At 32.3% G+C, this 22,752-nt stretch overlaps 1 protein-coding gene across 2 annotated transcripts; it reads right to left on the reverse strand.

The window, feature by feature from the left end:
* Nucleotides 1-1,586: 1,586 nt before the first annotated feature.
* Nucleotides 1,587-16,828, reverse strand: LOC115444792. 2 transcript variants are annotated; one of them, XM_030170715.2, is made up of 4 exons: nt 16,783-16,828; nt 13,302-13,478; nt 3,669-3,779; nt 1,587-2,106 (listed from the first exon to the last, which is right to left on the reverse strand). In XM_030170715.2, exons 1-4 carry the CDS (start codon nt 16,811-16,813, stop codon nt 1,877-1,879), a joined length of 549 nt encoding a protein of 182 aa, XP_030026575.1. In that variant the 5' UTR covers nt 16,814-16,828; the 3' UTR covers nt 1,587-1,876. The 2 variants fall into 2 exon arrangements, with proteins under 2 accessions (XP_030026575.1, XP_030026567.1); XM_030170707.2 differs by lacking the exon at nt 16,783-16,828 and adding an exon at nt 15,703-16,077.
* Nucleotides 16,829-22,752: the final 5,924 nt, after the last annotated feature.

Raw genomic sequence — 22,752 nt, forward strand, 5'->3', positions numbered from 1 at the left:
ACTATATTTTTATTACTGTATTAAGATAACATGAAGCATGTCGTAATATAATGCTCAAAATACAATTTAATTTTAGCAAAGAGAATGCTATCATATGCAAAGCTTTCTCAGCAATATGTAATTTTGATGAAAAAGAAAGCTGTGAAGTTACTACTTTTAATCACACAATGTTACACTTTTCCGCATGTTGTTACGGCGTAATGAATGTTGAAGACAACATTTATTTTATTTTTCAAGGCGAGAGTGCCGCATGTCACCGTACTCTCACAGATCCAATTTTGCTCAAATATTAAAATAAAACCTACGCAAAACGTTATTCGGTCTGTAATCAGCTAAGGACTTTCCGGTACATATCCAGTTTTATTTTGTTATATAAATACACTGTGTATTATGTATAATGACTGCTCTACCGGCAAGAAACCACAGTTAAACTCTTGTTTCAAAACCTAAGTTTTAGATAATATTTAACACATTATTATATTTCTATAAATCCAATTTAAAATCAATAAAGGTAATTTTTCTAGCATTCACATAGATCGAATTTTAAGCCATAGTTTTGGACGCCGGTTCTCAAAATAAAAACATATCATTTCTGCTAACTAGTCAGTATTTATTTACAAACACGCGCTAATATTCGCAATGTTAAGATTCGTTAAATGACCTCCCATGACCTGGTATTAAATTCCCAAATGTTGGATTTAGTCTGCGAGCTTTCCGACCGAAAAGTCACGAGTCCGGCCGAGCCGCGGTGACGAGGCGCGAGAGGAATACTAAAGTGCGTGCGATTTCTCACAACAGACCTGTTCGTGTTATTTATTATAACAAATTATGTGTATTGCATTGCAATGTATCCATTTCGAGATGATGTGCTGAACATCTAACGAAAAGAAGTTATTGATATATGGAAAACTATAATATAATAATATAGTGTAGTTCTCATAATTATTATAGGATAATATCTTTCATATAAGCGGCGATAGCCTAGTTGGGTGTGGAACGGACTGCCAAGACGAATGTCCGCAGGTTCAAATCCCAAGGGCACACACCTCTGACTTTTCTAAAATCATGTGTGTATTCTTTGTAAATTTATCGTTCGCTTTAAAGGTGAAGGAAAATATCGTGAGGAAACCTGTACATCTGAGAAGTTCTCTATACGAATTTCGAAGGTGTGTGAAGTCTACCAATCCGCACTAGGCCAGCGTGGTGGACTAAGGCCTAATCCCTCTCAGTAGTAGAGGAGGCCCGTGCTCAGCAGTGGGCAAGTATATAATACTGGGCTGATATTATTATCTTTCATATAAATGACTCTATATTTTTATTTAGCCTAGATCGACAAAGGAGCGTGTAGAAAATCTGATATTAGATGTTCTCAGCCATGCATAAATAGTCATGATCGAAAATATAATAAGCGCGTTGCAAACTTTAAAAGAAAGGTATAGATATTGAAGAAGGAAGTGGTGTTTTTCTTACATTATCAAAATTCACTCGGCTTACGAAATACGAAGACAGACTGTCAATTTTTAACACTCATTTCCTAGTGGCTACATCTCATTAGTAATCGTTTAGATTAAAAAAATATTGTGATGACTATTGCATTCATTACTTATTTAAGAACAAAATTTCATATACATTTTGGGCATAATCATTGCGAAGTCGTTTATAAGATACATGAATCATGACATATATAAAAGTCAGTTCTACAGTACCAATAGATAAGTTTTACACTATCGACCTATTTAAAACTAAATTCTTGCATCTAAAACAATCTTATATTAAAAAAGTTCAGTGGTATAGTTAACTATCAATTTTATTTATTGCAGTAATCAACTAGGTGACACAAAAAGCTAACACTAGACCGCTAATCATAAGTAACTTTTTACAGAAATATTTCATCAACAAGTTTCTTGTCTATCAGTCTGTGGGGTTTGGGTCTGGTTTGTTTCCTTTTTCTGCGGTAGAGTCGGGCATTGAGCGGGTACAGGGCAGGAGACAGCGCGCATCGAACGTTGAACCACCAGTCACACGACGCCACTCCCTGGGAGAACACCGTGCCGTTGGGACAGAGGAATGATGCCTGCCGACCATCGATGTCACAGTAATGCCATGCTGGAAACGGAAATTGAACACTTTAATGATGGTTAAAGAGCTTAAAATACAATGGTGAATTAAAAAATACTGCATATTTGTAGAAATATTAATAACAACCGTTTAATAATCTAATCCAGATCCGTTAAATCTAGAAAAATATAAATATCCATTAATCTTTGATGATGTTTTTTAAATAGTATTTCCTCAAGAACAAATGGTATTCAACATTCTCAATGTCGTTACTAGATCGAAAGATCAATTAAAAAAAACTAATGCCTCAGCGATAAACGATGCGTTGGCCACTCAAGGATGATCCAGTGGCTTACGTCATCACCGACCCGTGTGAACATATAATGCACCTATATCAGATGCTTTTGAGATGGTATTTTTATAGCGAAACATATAACACTATAGGATAACTGCTTTTGTCGAATAAACACAAATGGCAAATTTCAGCTAATTCTATTATTATATCAGCGCTATAAAGTTTGATAAAACTTTATAAATTTTAATCCATTAATTTTATATATATTTTAGAAATCTAAACACATTTATGTGTAAAAGTTGATATTTGGTAGTAAAGATCAAGATTAGCCACTTCATTTAAATTCTGTTATAGTAATTAATTTTATGATCGAATTATCTCCGTCTGACATTGTATGTAATATAATTCATACTTATATTTCCTAAATTTCCAGAAATGCCCTTTTATATCCAATATAAAAGCAGTGGAACGTAATTCCGCTATGAATCGTAAGTAGGTTAGCTAAACTATTCATGAATGTTTGTGAATCGAAAATGTTATTTTTCATTAGGTACAAGACCATCATTTTTGAGTTAAATATACTTCTATAGAATTTTAAAGAAATTCCAACTATAAAAATAACTTGACACAATAGACATTTCAATTATTTTCAAATCTTTCGCAAACATTCGTAATCATGCATTGTTAACACAAAAATAAGAACGTATTTTAATATAATATTTGAAACTAGAATAAATTATCTCAGAATATCAACAATGTTGCAAAAGCAAAGTTCTATTGCTAATTTTAAACAAACCTTTCTCCCTGAAGCAATAAATGGCCATTATTTTGATCAATTATTGCGCTGGGAAGAATCAGTTTCTGTACACGAACATTGGCGGACCTCACGATTCCGACCCGTTCGTAATTGGTTAGAACATCTTCCGGGCCACTTTTTGCTTTATTAGTCAACGTCAGACCAGTATTTAAGGTCAAAATGTTAATCATGGTATGGCCAAGGTCTCTGGTCCTGTCAGTAATAAATTAAGAAACATCTTCGTGTATATACGAGTCTTCTTTCGTACTTTTATTATTTATAATTATCATGGTTATTTATGAGACACGTCCATTATGTCCTTAATTGCGTTCTATTAATAATTATTGATTTTTTATATAACTATTCCATAATCCGTTTTAAATATTTTGCTATTCTGCATTTATCGTCATTGTCACTTGTTTGTAGAATTATGCTTTAGTCAGTAATAATATATCAATGTCCAGTTATCACTATTCACAATATAATATAGACAAACGTTCTTAGATTTATAAAACGTACCTTGACATCGGGTCTCCATGTCAGCGAAAAATCCCGGGTAAGGTTGCTCGTCACAATAGAAATTAGTGTAGGGAACGGCGCCAAGAACTGGATAATCTGTGCCTGGTTTCCCTGAAAAAACAGATTTATAACTTAATAAAGTGTTACTTGGTTAAATTATACGTAGTACAGCTATATGGACTTATATTGTTTAATCATATTATTGTTATCAAAATAATATAATGTTAACGGGTATTTTCTCCCGCGTTTAAGTCTTTTGTATTACAACATTTTTAAAATAAGGTATGTGAAGTTTGGGTATAAAATTTACAACACAGAAGATTCAAGTTATGATTTACATTGAAATAATAAGTTATGTTTGTAATGGTGTAAAAATTGCCACGTTCGATCACAAAACATGCTTACGCATAATGAGTGCTAGTAGTTTAACAAATAAGGAAAGTTAGCCGCAGTAGTCACTTTCTCTAGAACCGGGCCTTATACCATTGATTCTCGAACTATACATAAATTTCTTTAAACTATTATTGTTCTGTAAATCCGATGAAGCAATTTCATTTATCATTACTTTGTTTTCGAGTACCACGAGTATCCGACTACAATGAATCCCTCCGCTCGCCTCGCTTAAAATCACCTTTGACCATTCAAAGCTCCTATACATGGAGTGAATGCACAAAGAAACGCAAGAAAACGTAAAAACACATTGCTTTCAAGTATAACCAATTGATTTTAGTCTGTGTGTGGTCCGCGATAATCGATGTGTTAGGAAATAATTATTAACGTGTAATCTTATTAATACTGATAAGTGTAGTGCCTCTTACGAATTAATGAGGCGAATAAGACGTTAAATTGTATAGTATCAAATTAATAATTTAATTTTGTTTCAAGGTTTCATGTTTCCATGGAGTTACGTACCATTATAGAAAAACAATGTTAGTTATTCGGGTTATATTAGATATCAATTTATTAATAGTTTCATGAAGTTCAATTGTAGTGATACCTCAAGTATCACAAGTTAAATGTTATTGGCAAATCACATATCTTTATATGGAATCGGTTATGAATTTATAATATTTACATAGGATATCAAGAAAAATGCTTTAGATTAAATTGCAAATAAATGGTCAAGCGATGAGTTTTGGAATGTATTGGCCAAACGTTTGCATAACATGTTACGTAAGCAAGATCTATCGAAGTAGCTCATCAAAATATAAAATTACTTATGCCAGAAATGCAATATGCTTGGTCTGTAAACTTCTAAATGGCGTTGAAAAATCGCGGTCAATTATAAGATAAAAGGCTCCGTTCACCATATCGCAGTATAGATGGAGAAGCTTTTTCCCGTAATTGCTAGCAATAGTATAGCTATCCAAAATCTAGCCCGTTTTAAGGTGACTAAGTTTGTTATTGTGTTTATAACATTTAATAAGATGTGATAATTTGTTGTTTAGCGTGATAACGCAATAAAAAGATTATTGTTTATTCTGAAATATCTTAAAGTTTACATACTCAGTACTGTTTACATGACATACAAAATACATTTTCCTTAAAGCGTTAAAGAGATGCTAAACATAGTGAACTTTTGAATGTTGTTAATGTGCGAAATATGGCCGTATTTTGAAATTTAGTTTTATCCCTATAAAGCGTATAAACAACTTAACTCACTTATCTCAATATTAAAAACACCTGTGCAATATGTGGACATCTTTGGATTTACGAGTATTGAAACATCTTCTAGAGGTCATGTTTGCACAAGATATCATAACAAAAACTCAGTAATTTGTCTGTTTACTGTTGTATATCGAGTGCAATGTTTGATTATTTTTGTTGCAAAATTAGACCAGTGGAAAAATCAGTTTAACACTAAAATCAAGTTGAATTCTTAAAATTAACACAGTCTCTGTCAGCATATAAATTTTAAAAAATCAATTGAATTCTACCTCTTACATTTGCTCTGCAATTTTTACGAGGCCGTTCAATTTTGTGCATGACCAATCCAAATCACGATATCTCATCTCAACCATCGTTTTCTTGAAAACTACCAAGTCGCGTGAATTCCATCATCTGTCATTTTGATTGTAATATGACAAACAACAAATTGTTAGAAAATTGTTGAAGTTATATATAGATTTCCTAGACACCCGTGTAAGATATGATCTAACGTCTTTGTTAGCTCTAAATAAGTTTAACTCGCTAACGCGATAAGTTTTTTCGCAACCCATTATACGTTGCGTTCTCGTTTACGCCATAAACTATGATAAATGAGCTCCGACATGACGGATATACTAACGCATCGATCGAAATGGATTTACGTAGCTAAGTATTCGCTACTCAAATACACGGTGCCTTAGAAATAAATTAATTTGTGTCAAACATAAAATTGTCTGATTTACCGACGAAGAAGGTTTGTTAATGTTAAGGAATATTGAAATCATATGATGGCAATTGATTAAAATTGCAAATAAATACTTTCAATAGTCACTCGCAAAGTGCTGATACTAAATTTTGTATCGTGAATATCGAATGGTCTATTATCCCTTATGCCTATACGTAACATCTAAACCAGAAGCACAATATTTTGTGAGCAGTACACGAACGTAGCCCTGGGCAAAACTTGTAGCATATATGAAACTTACTTTTATTATACTTATCCATATTTAGTAGTTCAAAAGTCAAATCCATTCAATTCCGCGTCTGTTTTAAAGTATTGGCACATTATAAAATATTAGAATGTCACTAGAATTAACTCATCCCAAGGTATTCTAGTATATAAATAAACATTAACAACTTCCGTTATATATCAATTATTACATACACGCGAAAAAAACTCAAATGATTCATATGTTGTTTAGGAAACAATGCACATTAAGGTCTTACATTGCATAATATGTGACCGAGGTGCGAAATGAATTGACCCTACCAAATCTGACGTGAGGACAAAAAGAAGGCCAACCACCTCACATTTATATAACGATTTAATACCAACAACAATACTGACCTTATGATTTTTATTATCAACATTGACAATGAAATTAAAAGTTATCTGGTGATTGATAACTCAATCAATCTCTTTATGTTTAACTACATTTCATAATATATATCTATGATAAAGAGAATTTTTAAAGAATTAATTGGACATATATAATAACTCTTATTTTATCAAGTTTATTTAAAAAGTAAAGTCCATCTACTATTTAAATCTAATTTACTAATATATTTAATTAATTATTTGTCTAATTTTCTTAACTAAAGATTATTATCTATTCGCGGTGCAGCGATGCGAGTAATTTGCATAAAATAGCTATAATACTTTAGTGAATTATAAATGACCTAAATAATTAATGTAGAGTTAAATCCGTATTATTATACATACATATAGCTAGTGCCATGTTGTTCAATCATAAATATATTAGAATAAAAAACATCCTGATTATTATTCAATCTATACTTTTATACTTTATTATATAGAACTAAAGAATTTGTTTGAACGCGCTAATCTCAGGTAGCCCACGTATCGAGGAAGACTTTAGGCTACATAACATCACGCTATTACCGATAGGAGCGGAGCATTAATGAAAAATGTTGTAAAAACGGGGAAAATTTATTCTTTTCGAGAGCTTCTGCTGCGTGCGCTGCGTGAACGGTTAAAGTTACGTAACCATCACATATGACGGAATTGTTCCTCTTAAAAATATATTATTAAACAACGTTCCTCACAGCGCCGCATCTATTTGCCTGTCTACAGTCGATAAACTCAAAAATTACCCAACGGATTTCGATGATCTTTGGTATGAAGATAGTTTAGGACCCTGGGAAGGACATAGACTATTTCTATCCCGAAAAAACATGTTCACGCGGGCGGAGCCGTGACCATAAACTAGTATTACAAAAACAATATTATATCTTTGTAAGTTTTTTAAACCCAGATATTAGATGACAAATAGTATCCGGTAATTTAATTCAGAACGTACTCTATCCCTATGTCAAAATTCATTCGTCGAGCGGTTCCTACGTTTACCTCTCACAAACTTCCAAACTTGTTTATCAACTTTCGCATTTAAGATATTAGTTTTTTTTTTATTCTTCCTTTGTATTTATTAAGTATTTCGTGATAATAGTGTACAAACTTATTGTACATCTTGAAAATTAAACCGGTCCGACTGGATTTGCAAATTGGTTGGTTGTAATAAAACTACATCATTTAGGTGTATATTTAGAAGTGATTTCACGTTACGTTGTCTTGTATCATTATACTTCATCTGTAACCTAATTTACTACCATAGCATGCATATTGTATCCAAAAATAGAAAATAATTTCTGATCTTAAATCTGGGTGTAAAAATCATTTTATAAACTTATCACACTATGAGTACTTTTGTCAGACTTTTTGAATACCTTGATAATTCATACTTTTTGTACTATTATAGTATTCGGATATTATTGTTATACAATATATATGTTATAAAAATATTATGCTCCTTTCCGTATGATACAGTTTGAAAACAAGAGATTATAATGTAAAAAATGTTTACAGATTACTAACAGTTTACAGATATCCGAAAGTTCACACTTTGAAATAATATTTGATTAATTTTAAACTAATTTAATAATAAATAATATTATATTTTTTGGCTATATTAATATAGAATAAAATATCATCATTAGATCGCATGATGTAACAGATATAGGTAACAATTATTATTATATTATCGAAAAGAATATTAAGTTATAAACGACACAGGAAACCTATTTACAAATTGAGTTAGTACATAACACCGAAGCACCTAACGTTGTCTTTATTAATAATATGTATGTATGACCAAAGCGTGGCGCAACAGTATGGCGCAAGCACCCCGAGGCTGCGTGGCACGCCACTTCACTTGGAAAACTAACAAATTCAAATGTCGTCTTTCAAACAATTCTACGGTTAATATTTTATGTTCACAATTTAATTGAATAAACAATATAAAAACAATTTTCGCTTAATATATCTGTATATTAACGAGATTTTAATAACCCAACACCAGTAAACTGCTATGGTATCCGTGTAGTTTTTGCACCTCAAATTAAAAAGTTAAATTATTATTATTTTAAGCAAATTTATTTCAATGTTGTTGCACGTTTTTAATTATCAAAAGGACGCCCATACTGTTTGTGTTTATACATCTGCAAACTCTTCGAGTGAATGTAACTAAACTAAGTATTAGCCTTTCTCATCTAGCAAACATTTTTTGAGCAATAAATTTTTCAAGCTAGTTAATGTATAAAACAGTACTTTAGATTTAAATCAGCCAATAAAAATAATCAAACCACAAGATAAAACAACATTCGGAGATGCATTGTGTAGGCTTGAGTTATCACCGTGTGATCTTTAGTGTAGCTCACCCACACATCCAAACCACGCCTCGTGGATTAAACACTTCGCGATCTATTGTAATGAGCGCTGTGAAAAATTATGTGATGCTAAGACAACGTACTATTGACACAAAATTACATTAGGTAAGCCTACTCACAGAAGCACGCGGGGCCTTGTTGAAAACAATTATTCAAAAATTTTGCAATAATAAATTTCGGATAGCGATGAAAAGCCTACTCTAGCTGGCATATTCAATACGTATGTAGGTATAATTAGTAGAATCGATGAATCTAAACAATAGTTGGAAATCAAACAGAATTTGCTGACTTATTATGATTCTACTCGTCTTAAACTACCATTTTTGAATATCATAACTTATTTCATGATAATTTGATTTATTTGAAATATATTTGCAATTTGTGCAGTGAAATATCGCGATCATCAAATTACTATTAACAATATAAATGTCATCAGACTAGATTACTAACTAGAAATCCTTGCTAAAAAATAATATCATTAATTTTCGTCGCTTTGACGACAACAATCGAACTTAAAGAACGATGTTGCTTATTTAGCAATAATAATAAAGAAAAGAAAAATTTTTGGTAACTACCTAGTATCCACAGATACAGGTATATATTAAAATGTACAGAGTTTGTGTAACGGGTTAGAGATAGGCTAAATCTAAGGCTCTTACAGTAAACAAAAATTAGATTCAACAAAAATAAAAATTTAGATATAGATAATCTAGATCGATACGTAACAGTTTTACTTTAAAGGAGGAGTAATAATTTATAAGTAAAGAACATTTTCTACGTAATTGGAAGTTGAAATTAGTTTTTTAATAATCGTTTTATGACTTGTAATTAGTAAAAACTAGCTAAGTAGTAATCAAATGCGCTAATTCGTAGACAATCAATTGATTCTTTTATCAAATTATAAGGTCGAAGTTAATTTAATTTTGTTATTAAAGATTTTTATCATTACCAACTTTTTCAAATCTTTGTAATATAACTTAGAATTGGTATTATACATATATTAGATCAAGTTCTACAATGTTGTCAATTGTACTGTAATCAAAGGCAACAATACAATTATTTAATGTAACATAATACCTATGCCTAAATCAGAACATTCAATTTTAATTTTACAACATATGTAACTACCGAATACATTATTCCTTTTACTGAGAAAAAACCATTGGAAACAATTTTTATATCGTATTTTATTGAAGAAGACAACAACCACAAGACGTCGTGACCTTTAAAGTGTTTCGCAGCGCGGATAGCTGACTCATATTAATTACCTATTTAAGCCAGCTAAGGGTTTAGTTTAATAAAAATCGGGACATAAACATAGATGGCAAGTGGCAACATAAAAATGCCCATACCTATGACGACATAAGTTTTATTCTTGCACAAAACAAGTAAACCTACAAATCATAGTCTGATATAAATAGATTGTCGTTGATTGAGACGAAGATCACCTTTCAACCAGAGTCCAACCTTTGCTGCATTTATTTCTAAAAGTAATTACTTAACATCGAAGAAGGTAATTTAATTCCTTTATAAATATATATATCGTTACATCGTGCAGGTAAAGGTAGACATATTTGTCTAACTCTATATCCACGATAAATCTCACTTTCTGAAGAGCCTAATAAAAATAATAATAAACCTTGATCTTTCACTTTTAACGTACAGCATTACAAAATCAAGATGAAAAATTTCTTAGAAAACTGCAGTTTTATTCAATGTTCACGCAGTTTATATACCATAGACACGACTGCCTCCGTGTGACCTCAGGCCTCGTACAGAATGTCAGGGCGATTTACTCAATGGGCACGACCTACCTAAACCATCTACAAAGCAGTTAGTTCATTTAAATCAGGCAAATAGGAGATGCTCTATAATTATTTCCAGACTGTGATTCCGATTATTATATTGCTACACTGGATACTATTTATACTATAAAATTGTCTAAATAAATATATAAATTTCCTTGCAATCTTTTTAATTGTGGACCTATCTTATCCCTGAATGTACCTAATATAGTATGTATGTATGCCTTTATAGAGCACCCATTGACGCTTGAGTGGCCTAACGGTAATTTGAATGAAACGTGAATATTTCATGCAATAAGACGTCACGGACATAATTGTTGTACGCTAATATAACCGGCGATTTCTTAATGATAAGCGCAGCACGCGATCATAAGAAATAATAGTTCGTAAGATGAGCGATTGTAGTAACTGAGGCCTAAGTAAATATAGACAACCTATTTTCTTTTTTCAACTCGTGCAAATTGCTCTAATGAATTAAGCAATAGCCCGACTTACACCTCGTTCGTTGCCTAAAGCCGTGCGGTATTTTAACCTCGAATGTAATGTATGATTGTTAGCGTAATTATTTGTGATACATTATAAGAACAATTTAAAGTCATGACAGACCAAGGTCGCCTACTACACAATGTGATACAGAAATTAAGGCAACGGCTGGGAGATTTTGATCCCTTCTTAAATGCGCAGACCATAAAAGAAAATTGTCTTACAGTCTGTCTCCCAGCCTTGAAAGACATTTTCTAGATAGCTACAGTTAAAATACTGGATTGGTTTTAACAAACTTTGATAATGTTACTATATCTTCGACTCCAAGAGCAAACATCTCTCTCATATGTGAGAGTCCGCTTGGGTAGGTACCACTTCAATGTCTATTTCTACCGCCAAGCAGCATTGTTTAGTCACCGTTGTGTTCCGGTTTGAAGGGCGTTGTATCCAATGTAACTACGAGACATAATAGGACTTAGCATCTCATATCTCAGGATGGCAAGCGCAGTGGAATTCCAAAAAATACATTAATTCAAGGTGTTGAATGGTGTTTCTTCTGTATATGGGCGGTTGTATCGCTTAACATCAGGCGAACAGCAAGCTGGTATCATCATTCAAACCAAGAAAAAAAAGAAACATGATGGATAAATATATAGGGATTTCATTTATTGTAACATTCCATGCAAACGAAATTAAACGGTTCGTTTACAATATTCCACATTAAAATACTATAGTCCGATCAAATGTTCCAGAATCTTAATATTCTCATTTAACACCTAAACTCGATTATTCTATTTGATAGGTCCGCCATAAATAATAATTCTGTACGGCCCCTTCTCATTCTCATTGGCCTCGGTGTTAAATATTAACCACATAAATACGTGATATTTCAACAACAGAAAATTTGGCTGTCCGAAGATTAATCATTTTTATTTCATTTGCAACTACTCTTAATCAATAAACATTCTAAGACTCATGAACATAACAATAAACAACAGAAATACCGAGGCCAGAAATATTATAGAATTCAGCGTCGTTGTTCTTTAAAATACTTAGACATGAATGTAATGCAATGTATTCCATCACATCTTAAAATTTATTGTTTTTCTTCCAGCTTTTATATCCCTTTATTATAAGCTCACATAAAATAATACTGCTAAAAAATAATATTTAAGCACCATTGTTAAGTATCCTATAGCAAGCATTCTTGGTTTCGGAAAGGAATGTTATACATAATATAATATATCTAGTAAAAGAAAATTTATATTATTCATCTATAATTATAATATAATAAAGCTGAAGAGTTCATTTGCTTTAACACGCTAATCTCAGAAATAAACCGATTCAGATATTTTTTTTCATTAATGGCAAGCTACATTACTCTTGAATGCTAAGTATACTTTTTATCACGGAAAAAAAATTTTGCTTGGACGGAGCTGCAAGCAAAAGCTACTAATAAATAATAAGAACTAAAAAATTCAGCCATACGACGGAGTCTAACACCAGAATCACGTGAGAGGCGGACACGTGATTTGTTCTTTGCTAACACAGCCAACATGGCTCTACAATACAGAGACACGTCCAATGTCGACGTAGGGCACCAATACGTATGAACTCCGACAGGAATATCAAAAGCGAAGACTGAGAAGTAATTGAGCGGTGAGACGCTCCGTACACTAAGAAGTAGTCAACGTGATTCAAGAAGGGACATGTACTTAATTGTAGGGCCCGTGGACTGTGCGTGATCGTTGAGTGCATAATAATCATTTATCTTATGAAAAAACTAAAATGGCGCCAGCGGTTTATATGCACAAAAAGATAGCCATGCCACAAATAAAACATGGAATTTATTTAACATTAAAGGAAATGTTATCAAACTTTTTGCCAACAAGCTTAATTGTATTTTATCGATATTGCGCTCAGCACATGATCTTTTTCATTTATTTTTACTCACCAGGTATGGCCATTCCAAGTTCAAGGTATTCTTTGACAGAGGGACTCAGGAAGGAAGAGGGTGCGGGCGCGGCGGAGGGCTCAGGCTCAGGCGCGTCCAACGCCTGCGCCGGCTCCCGGGCGACAGTAGCGCTATCGGCGCGTACACGCTTCACCCGACCTCCATCTTCAGAACCACCTGCAATATCAATAAAACAATATTACTATATTAATATAATTTATTATTATAGTGGTAATATTCCTATTAGTGGAAACTGTGTTGGATTAAGAACCTTAATTTACATTCATTCATTTTTAGTCATAATTTGTTCTGTTTGTTTCCCAAATAAATAAATAAATAAAATAAATAAATAAATAATAATTGACAAATTCTAAGTTTCAATTCAGATAAGTAAATATAAAACTTATCATTTTTTTATTTTTGTTAGCGTTAGCATCCTCCTCTTTGCATTAAAATAAAAGGAACAAAAATTACATAAAAGTATCGTACTCACTGTACAACATACTAGGTATATACTAATTATATGAAATACGTAGTAATGTTGCTTTTTAACAGCGTAAATAAATAGGTATCTACCTTAATAAATTGTCTTTATAGAATTCCTCGAGCGTATATATATCCTATTCTTTTTAAAAGCGTATTTCATTTATTGTACGTTGCCATGAAATCAGAACAGGGTCAGAAAAATATCTCACTAAGGTTTTAATATTAGACACGGAAATAAATACAACACTACAAGTAAGCGGTTGCAGAGCCTTGGACTTGACTATGACAGTACCAAAATTATCACAGAAATAATTATTTTTTATCCAGGTTTGACAGTGATTATGCTAGACCTTGTGATAAATATAAACAAGGTAATTGACGTCCAAATATAACTAATGTCGTCCAAGGAGATAATATGTTGTGTACCTCAACTATCGCAATAATCGAACTGTCTTGTTTTACTGGTTATACCTGACCCGGGTACGCGAGTCCTTGGAACGGGCCACTATGATCAGACGTAAGTACGGAATCCGCTAGCTACCCAATCAGACACAAAATGTAGCCGCCTCAGCTAAGGTCTCTACACAAAATTGCTAATGAAATAAACCATTAACTAATAGTATTTTCTAATGACCAATATTAACAAACTATCCAAATCGCTATCTTCGAAAACAATCGTTAAAAAGAACCAATGCAAATATAATTTGTTGGATATGACTATAGATACTTTTTTAATGTTCCTTTTCTCAAGATTGCTCCAAAGTTAACGATTATTATTTTTTATTGAAATTAAGCTTTAATCATAAAATAAATAAAGATAGCCAAGATATTAGCTAGAGTACTCTAGCCTAGAGGCCAAAGAGAATGGAACGGTCAAACGTATGTAGTTTTAGATTTCAAGATGAGCATCTAACTAACTTTTCAATATTATTTCCTTATAGTTTAAACTAACGATAATAATAAATTATTATTGTTCATACACGTAACTCTGAATTCAAAGGTGCATGCCCTGAAATGGAAATTGTCCTAATTCAGTCGGTTATAATCTCGCGTAACTATCATGACTTGTACATTGATTAATTTATTTCTTATTAATTAAGGCCAAATAAAGTCAATTATTATCAGCATTACCTTTGTACGCTAAATGATAATGGATGGAAAAATATGGTATCTTCACGATATCCATTTTATTTCTAGTTGTCTAATTAGTAATTGATATTAAAATTGTAATCAAATATAACTTACCGAAAATCAAGTTACTCGTCTTAAATAAAGCGCTTTTTGCCCTGTATTCCGGACAACACAAACTGTGCTGCACCTGATGATATCTTAGTTCAGTAGAGTTCAAGTGAAATGTCGAATAGCGAGACGTTCTATCTCTAGCTCGTTCAATCGTGAAGCTGTAGTCTTAATTGACGAATACACGCTATCAAATATTAGTTAGCGTAGATTCTAGGTAATTATTCCGTGAGATTTCCAAAATAAAGTATACAAGCTTTTTAGATTACTATAATTAAGAAAATTGTAATGTATAAACATTACGATTTTTATGTTCTCTTAACCTCTTGTTTTGATCGCTACAAAAGTGAATCGATCCTTTAGGGATAATAATCATTTTTTTACTCGCCTCATTGGTTTGTGGCAGCTAGCTTACTGGGACTGTGAATGGCGAGGTTCTATTTCTAAGCTCTATTTTAATTAGTTAACTAATCTCGGAAGCAAGTAACTAAAATTTCGGTAATTATCCGATTTAATGCTAAACAAATTAGTTGCTCGGGACCGGAATTTGAACTCATATGGAGTTGGGCTTAAAGGACATACAAACACATCAAAGGAAGAAAACATGTTCGGCGAACCGTAACCATTGGTGCATTATAAAAGTGATATAAGTAATAAATAATATTTTTATGCTTACCAGTTAACGTCAACAAAGTCAACTCAATCACAATTGCAATACCAAATATTTTGACTCCATACATTTTTATACTAAGAATTTAAAGTTAAGAACATCCAATTTCGAGCACAATAACTAAATACATAAACGTATATAAATCAACCGTGTCACAAACGCATAGTTCATCAGCATTGAAATAAACTTTAAGTCTGATGATTAACAAATGTAGTAATGAGATTTATGACTTCTGTTTGTGGTTTTGTGGCGATGCCGCGCCGGTCGCGTGTTCACGTTAGACTCGAGTTATTCAAGTTGCATAATACCGCAGTACTTGCGTGCGCTTTCCACGACAGACGAGCGCACAGTGCTCACAAAACATGGACGACTACTGAACTATAGTAAGAAGGTACCTATGACCTCCAAACATATTCAAAACTTGACAATATTGAGTATAAAATGCTGTTTCTATATTATAAATAGTAATTGACTCAATATCGTTGGTGAGATGATAGGCAGGTTTACAGTGCCTGAATAGCTTTTAATGATGGTCACTAAGTGTTGATGCACAAGTAAATATCCGTCATAATATACTTAACTGGTAATCTTCAAAAATATGCGTAGACTTAGCTAAATAGAGGTTAAATACCTACCTACTTCTACTCCTGTATGTAGATATTACGTACCTATTAAGATTTTTTTTTTACTTATACATCCACACTGGTACGCTAGGGGCCCATGAAAACGTAAATAAAGGCAGGTTTATTCAGATATGATTTTTTACAGGTCGACAATCGTTCAGGTGAAACTCTTGAGGTTAAGTTATTCCTTAGTGGGAACAACTTCCGTACTGACAAGTACAACCGTATTTGTGCAGTCGATCAAGATTCGAAAAGGGAAGTATTTCTCTATCACAATAGGTATAATCTTACTTCACGCACAGTACAAAACAAAAAGGCAAACGACCCTACGTTGATCGTTTATATTCTGTGAGACAATTTTACTCTAGGTTCCATCTACTACGGTTCTAATCGTCCTATTTCGTACTGTAGGTAATGACTACACATTAGATTTTTGACTTAAAAACGTTTACAATATATTTACCCAAATCGGCAAAACACTCTTCTAATTCCATTCATCTTCTTCACGGACTTTAACTAGTTCCATGGGTTTAGTCTTAAGTCTTTACATTTCAGCATATCATTGTAGATAAGTATTTAAGCCTTAACTTATTTACTTGCTGATTTCATTAAAATTTCTGTTTTATTAAGACGTAAGACTCTCACCCGAGCCTTGTGCGGTAAATTTTAGGTACCTACGCCTCGACAAAGATCACGCTACATCACTGTTTATACGTACTCAGAAGTATAGAAGTACTTAAGTATAGAAAAAGAAACCGATAAAACTACACATTTTTATTCCTGAAATTAGGGTTGCTACAATTTTAAAAATATATATTTATATTTCTACTTTTTCATAACAATCTTACTTAAGTAAGTAGATAGTACTTAACAAATTCCCTGATATCATTCAAGAATTGGTATTTTGACGAAATCAATGAACAAACTTTCTTTTATTAAGGTTCCCATCCTTACACTCATAGAGTATGTAAGTAATCTGAGTATTTCGTTAGAACATAAATTTTAAAAACGGACTTAAGACCTAAGATGGTAAAACGTCATTGCCATATGAGCTATGACCAATAGAAAATATAATGAACTTGAGTTACAGTTGACGGAAGCCCTCACTGAATGTGCACTGCACATTGTGCAGTTTCAATCTTTGGTTACAATAATTACATAAAACCTAGTTTTTTATGGAAATATTAACATTCGACAGATAAATAAATAAACAAAGAGGTAACCAATTTTTCATAACTAAATAGGGTATCAATTTAAACATTTTGCAAAGTGGTGGATATCCTCTTTGTGGTGGACAGAGACAAATAAAATGCGAGTCGGGGTGGACACTTAGAACATTTTGTGTAATGATGTTTGGGTCAGCATTTTCTAAGAATGATTAGTATCTTAATTACATAGAGTTTAGTTTTGGTTGACAAAACTTTAGGTTATATCTAGTACCAACATAATAAAAATCTTAAAAAATATGTTGGCTATTATGATAGCTAACAATTAATAATATCAGCCTTGTATTATATACTGTCCCACTGTTGGGCACGGGCTTCCGCTACTACTGAGACAGATTAGGCCTTATTAATCCACCACGCTGGCCTAGTGCGGATTGGTAGACTTCACACACCCTCGAAAATCCTATAGAGAACTTCTCAGTTATGCAGGTTTCCTCATGATGTTTACCTTCACCGTTACAGCAAGCGATAATTCACAAAGAATACACGCATAAGTTTTTAGAAAAGTCAGAAGTGTGTGCCTTTGGAATTTAAACCTACGGACATTCGTTTCAGCAGTCCGTTCTAGAACCAACTAGGCAATCGCCGCTAAGAAGCTGACTAATTGGCCGTCATTATTGACGCTAAATTTGTTATTGTTAGATTTTATTTGCTAATTCTTTATAATTGCGATTTTGTTTAATAATAACATGAGTTTTCTACCAAATACGTTGAGTTGAGCCTACTCCTCCGTTTCGTGCATATTTTTCTTTAAGCAATTTTGTGTCATGTGTGTTTACAAAATCGTGTCCCCTAATTTCTGAGATATTGCCTCCAAGGCTCCAATTTTGCTTACATTTGTATATTTTATGTGCTACAATGGAGAAAAGAACTAATCAAAAAAGACACTTGCGAAATCTATGAACTGTGCCTTTGCAATCATAGTAATTGTTGATTTGACGGAAAAGATTGTGTCTGTAAGGTATCATACTCTTCCATTTCTATATAAAATTGGAAATAAATAACGGAAAATTGGATTGTAATAAATTTTGAACCAAGAGATCTAAACACTGTATACAATTTATACATAAGAAATTCACTTAAAACACTATTATGAATTTTGTAATAATAATTTGTTATTAAATAAAGGGAATTACTTAAGATTATGGACCTTTTAATTTTAATATTTCAAATTAAATCATAGTTTATACCTGAATAAGATTTATGATCAGCAATTATTATGAATATCATATCAATCGTATAAGGGACGTCCGTAGAGAGGTGCAGTTTTATAGTAAGTTGGCAGCCTTGCGTCATTTTTTATGTGTAACGTTGGTATAAAATCTTACCGAAACAGAGCTTATGTATATATGCATGACAGAGACCAATAAACTAGAGAGACGGTTAACTTCATACATTGATTTTAACACGATAAGGAAACCCACACTAGCATGCGTTTCATGTCTATATTATGTTATACAATTAATTCATGAATAGTTGGAACTCTCTTTCTTTCCCGGGTGAAAAACCTATGACCCTTATTATTCTCACTTACACACAGGTTATGTTGAAAAATAAATATGGCCGTAGTACTAGAGACGTAGCCGTATTGAAAATCGATATTTTTCCGAATATACCGATTTTTAAATAATAAGGATGTGCTTAGGCTGGTTTCACACTAATACAAAAAAATCGGTTATCGATTTGCTACAGTGAGTACACGGCGTAAATGTAGTGTCACGTGTTTACCCATTTAAAATATTGACAAATAAAATAAAACAACTTTTCTTATCTAAATATAAAGATTTATTAGTAATGTTTTCATTACTTTTCACGCCCAATTTACCATAATTTCAGAATCTACCGATAGCCAGCGAAAATAATTTTTTACTTAAAATTGCAGCCCGTATAATTGCATTTTCTGTTCAATAAAATAAAATATAGGTAAACAAAGTTATTGCTGTACTTATGATACGTTTAAAACAAATCAAATAAATTAATGAACAAACCACTGAGTCACTACAGACGCTAAAATTAAAAATAATTGATATATAAAGGATAAAAAAACCGAAAGAAGTCAGCTCGGGCCGACAGGACAAAAGGTATATGATATAATCTTAATAAAATAAAAGGAATGCATCACGATCTTCGCCGTCGAAGAATACAATATAGGCCCCTACCTAGCTAATCCACCAGCCTTTCACTAGCTACCTAAGAGATGACTACCCGAAGAAGAAAGGCAGAAAGAAACTCCGGGCTTATTTTTTGTCATCAATTACCAAATATTTTTTATAGATGTTGTATACAAAGTAGTCACATAGCTTATATAAGGTGGTGCACGGATTAAAAACATGGACTGGCATAAAGCAAATACATAAATAGTGCACACCGTTCAGCCGCTTACATTTACCAACATAATTTTAATTTTCATCATTACAATTCAATATTATAAAGGCAAATGCAACAACATGATTTTTGGTTGTCTTCCACTTATTAATATTTTGTCATATAAATCAACAATAACTTACAAGAAACAAAATTGGATTGCATATAAATTTAACAGTAACAATTTACATAAAATTAAAAATAATGACAATACAATGACTGACTAGTGGCACATTTGAAAGAAAAATTACTACAAAGGACAAAAATGTTAGATATTTTATATTGAAAACATGATTTTTAAATAAAAAGGTAAAATTAATATTTTTGTACATAGTAAATGAATAGAAATATGAACTATTTTGGAAACATAAACATTTTTATTTTACCGTGTTCAAGCATAATTATGCATATGAGATTTTAACAACGGCTTGCTTAACAGTTAGCAAAATTAAGATAATTGTGAAGACTAGCACTATAATTTTACACAATATAAAGAGCCATACTTAAGCTATTCACTATTATACACTATGCATTAGGTATAATAACTAATCTAACAACACAAAACTAAGAATTTATTTGAATATGATTATTCTCTCACGAAAAGCATTCCATGCATAATTTAACATTTTGCAATATCATATAATGGCACATTTGCTACTAAAAATGCTACAAAATACAGAAAATGTTGAATACATTATAATGAAAATATAATATTAAATTAAAGGTAAAATTACTAATTCTGCACAATGTAAATCAATAAAAATATGAACAATTTGGGAAACATACACATAATACTTTTTGTAGAAATGTAATTTATTTACTTGACAATTATCTGGTAGGCTCATTTTAGGTTGTACAAGCATAATTATGTATATAAGATTTTAACAACTATTTGCTTAACAGTCACCATAATGAAGATTATTTTAAAAACTACTATGATTTTATACAATAAACAGAAAGCATAATAGCTAATTTAAAACCACAAAAATGTGGGTAATACACTTTAAAAAACATCAATTTCATTTGCAAAAATCGTAATAATTGTGGACAAAATACTATGAAGAACTTTAATTAAGTGAGATTAGGAACTACGCCTTCTTTGTGATCTATAACTCAATCCTTTTGTGACTTTCTCACGGATTAGAGTTTCCATTTCTATATCTTTAGGCCTTGAATCAATATTATTCATTCTATTATTAAAATTAATACACCACTGCTTAACTTGCATTCTAACTATGTAGGACCAAAAGCTTTAATAACAGCCGTTTTGTGAATATTACAGTTGTACCAAGTAGTGTCAATATATTTTATTAAATTACTTATTAAGTCAGAATAAATATAAACACTGCAAAGAAATGGCATCATCTTGTCAATAATGTAAATACTCTGCCAGACCATTTGACTAAAATTATTAGAAGGATAACATAACCTATCTACATTGGAACTACCTAGTCTTGCCATAAATATTGTAATAAAGAAAAAAGAAAATTGTTAACTGCAAATAACATTTATTACTTTTACAGTGTGTCAGTTTAATACATAAATATAAAACAATTAAAAATATAAAAAGCTTATTCGAAGTGGTCTCCATTGGCTGCAATACAGTCCTTTAAACGATGAGGCCAGTTATCAATAGAAGCACGCACTCTTTCCATGGGAAAATTCTTCACTGCCAATCGTATAGATTGTTTTAGGGACTCAAATTATCATGGCGTTTAGAGCAAGCTGTACTCTCTAAAACTGACCACAAATCATAATCCAGCGGATTAAGATCGGGACTAGACGACGGCCAGTCTTCAGCTCTGATGAAGTCCGAAACGTTCGATTCCAACCAAGACTGCGTGGACCGAGCTTTATGACCCGGCGCCGAGTCTTGCTGGAAGGACCATACTTGGTTATTGAACATGGTGATGTTAAGGGGCTTAACTACCTTCTCAAGAATGGTATCTTGATACACTTGTGCCGATGTTTTGATACCTTTTTTCACAAAAATATGGCTCAGTCACTCCTTCATAGCTAACACCCCACCAAACCATCACTGAAGTCGGATAATGTCCACGTTGCACTCTGTCGACTAATTGGGAAGCTTCCTTAGAGCTTTGAGCATAAATACGGTCATTTTGTTTGTTAAAATGTTGCTCAATTGTAAAAATTTTCTCATCCGTAAACAAAATTTTTCTGTGACCTCCCTTTGCGTACCGCTTCAGTAGTTGTTTCGATTTTACCACCCTATTCTTCTTTAAATTATCAGTTAAGAAATGGCCAGTGCGTCTCTTATAGGCTGCAAGTCCTAAGTCATCTTTTAAAATACGCGACATGGTTCTAGGTGCTATCTTCATTTCCCGAGATAAAATCTTTTGCTTTCGGACAGGATTTCTTCGAATTCTTTCCCTTACTGCTTTGACCACCTTTTTCGTACGAACACTACGTGGACGGCCAGATCTGTTTCTGTCACAAACAGAGGAGGTCTCATTGTACCTATTAATAGCCCGGTACACAAACATTTTACTAATACCAAGTGTATGGAGAGTTTTAAAAATTGCATTTGGCTCCATACCTACTTTGTGTAATGCTATCACAGCGATTCGGTTCTCTTTATCACCCCACACCATTTTAATATCGCAAAATATTTTACAATGTATTGGCGCCAAAATGAGAAAACACAATGAACAATCGTATAAAAATGACAGATTCGAAATTCAAATGTAATATTTTTTTATAATTAAGTGTAACAGTATTTATGGCCAGACTAAGTATATTCTCTTAAATTAATTAATTCGTGAAATGACTCTCTCTGAGATAATAGTGCTTTTGTACAATTATCACAATCTTTGCAGTTCAAA

The sequence above is a fragment of the Manduca sexta genome, chromosome 21 (assembly GCF_014839805.1).
Source record: "Manduca sexta isolate Smith_Timp_Sample1 chromosome 21, JHU_Msex_v1.0, whole genome shotgun sequence".
NCBI lineage: Eukaryota > Metazoa > Arthropoda > Insecta > Lepidoptera > Sphingidae > Manduca > Manduca sexta.

Bases quoted from the DNA above. Each gene is read 5' to 3' on its own strand.
- LOC115444792 (XM_030170707.2), bottom strand. From the start codon at position 15,766: ATGTATGGAGTCAAAATATTTGGTATTGCAATTGTGATTGAGTTGACT. The intron at 3,780-13,301 runs GTGAGTAAAAAT...CTGTTTTTTCAG, and splicing joins ACTTGGAATGGCCATACCTG to GGAAACCAGGCACAGATTAT. The intron at 2,107-3,668 runs GTACGTTTTATA...TTCCGTTTCCAG, and splicing joins CATGGAGACCCGATGTCAAG to CATGGCATTACTGTGACATC.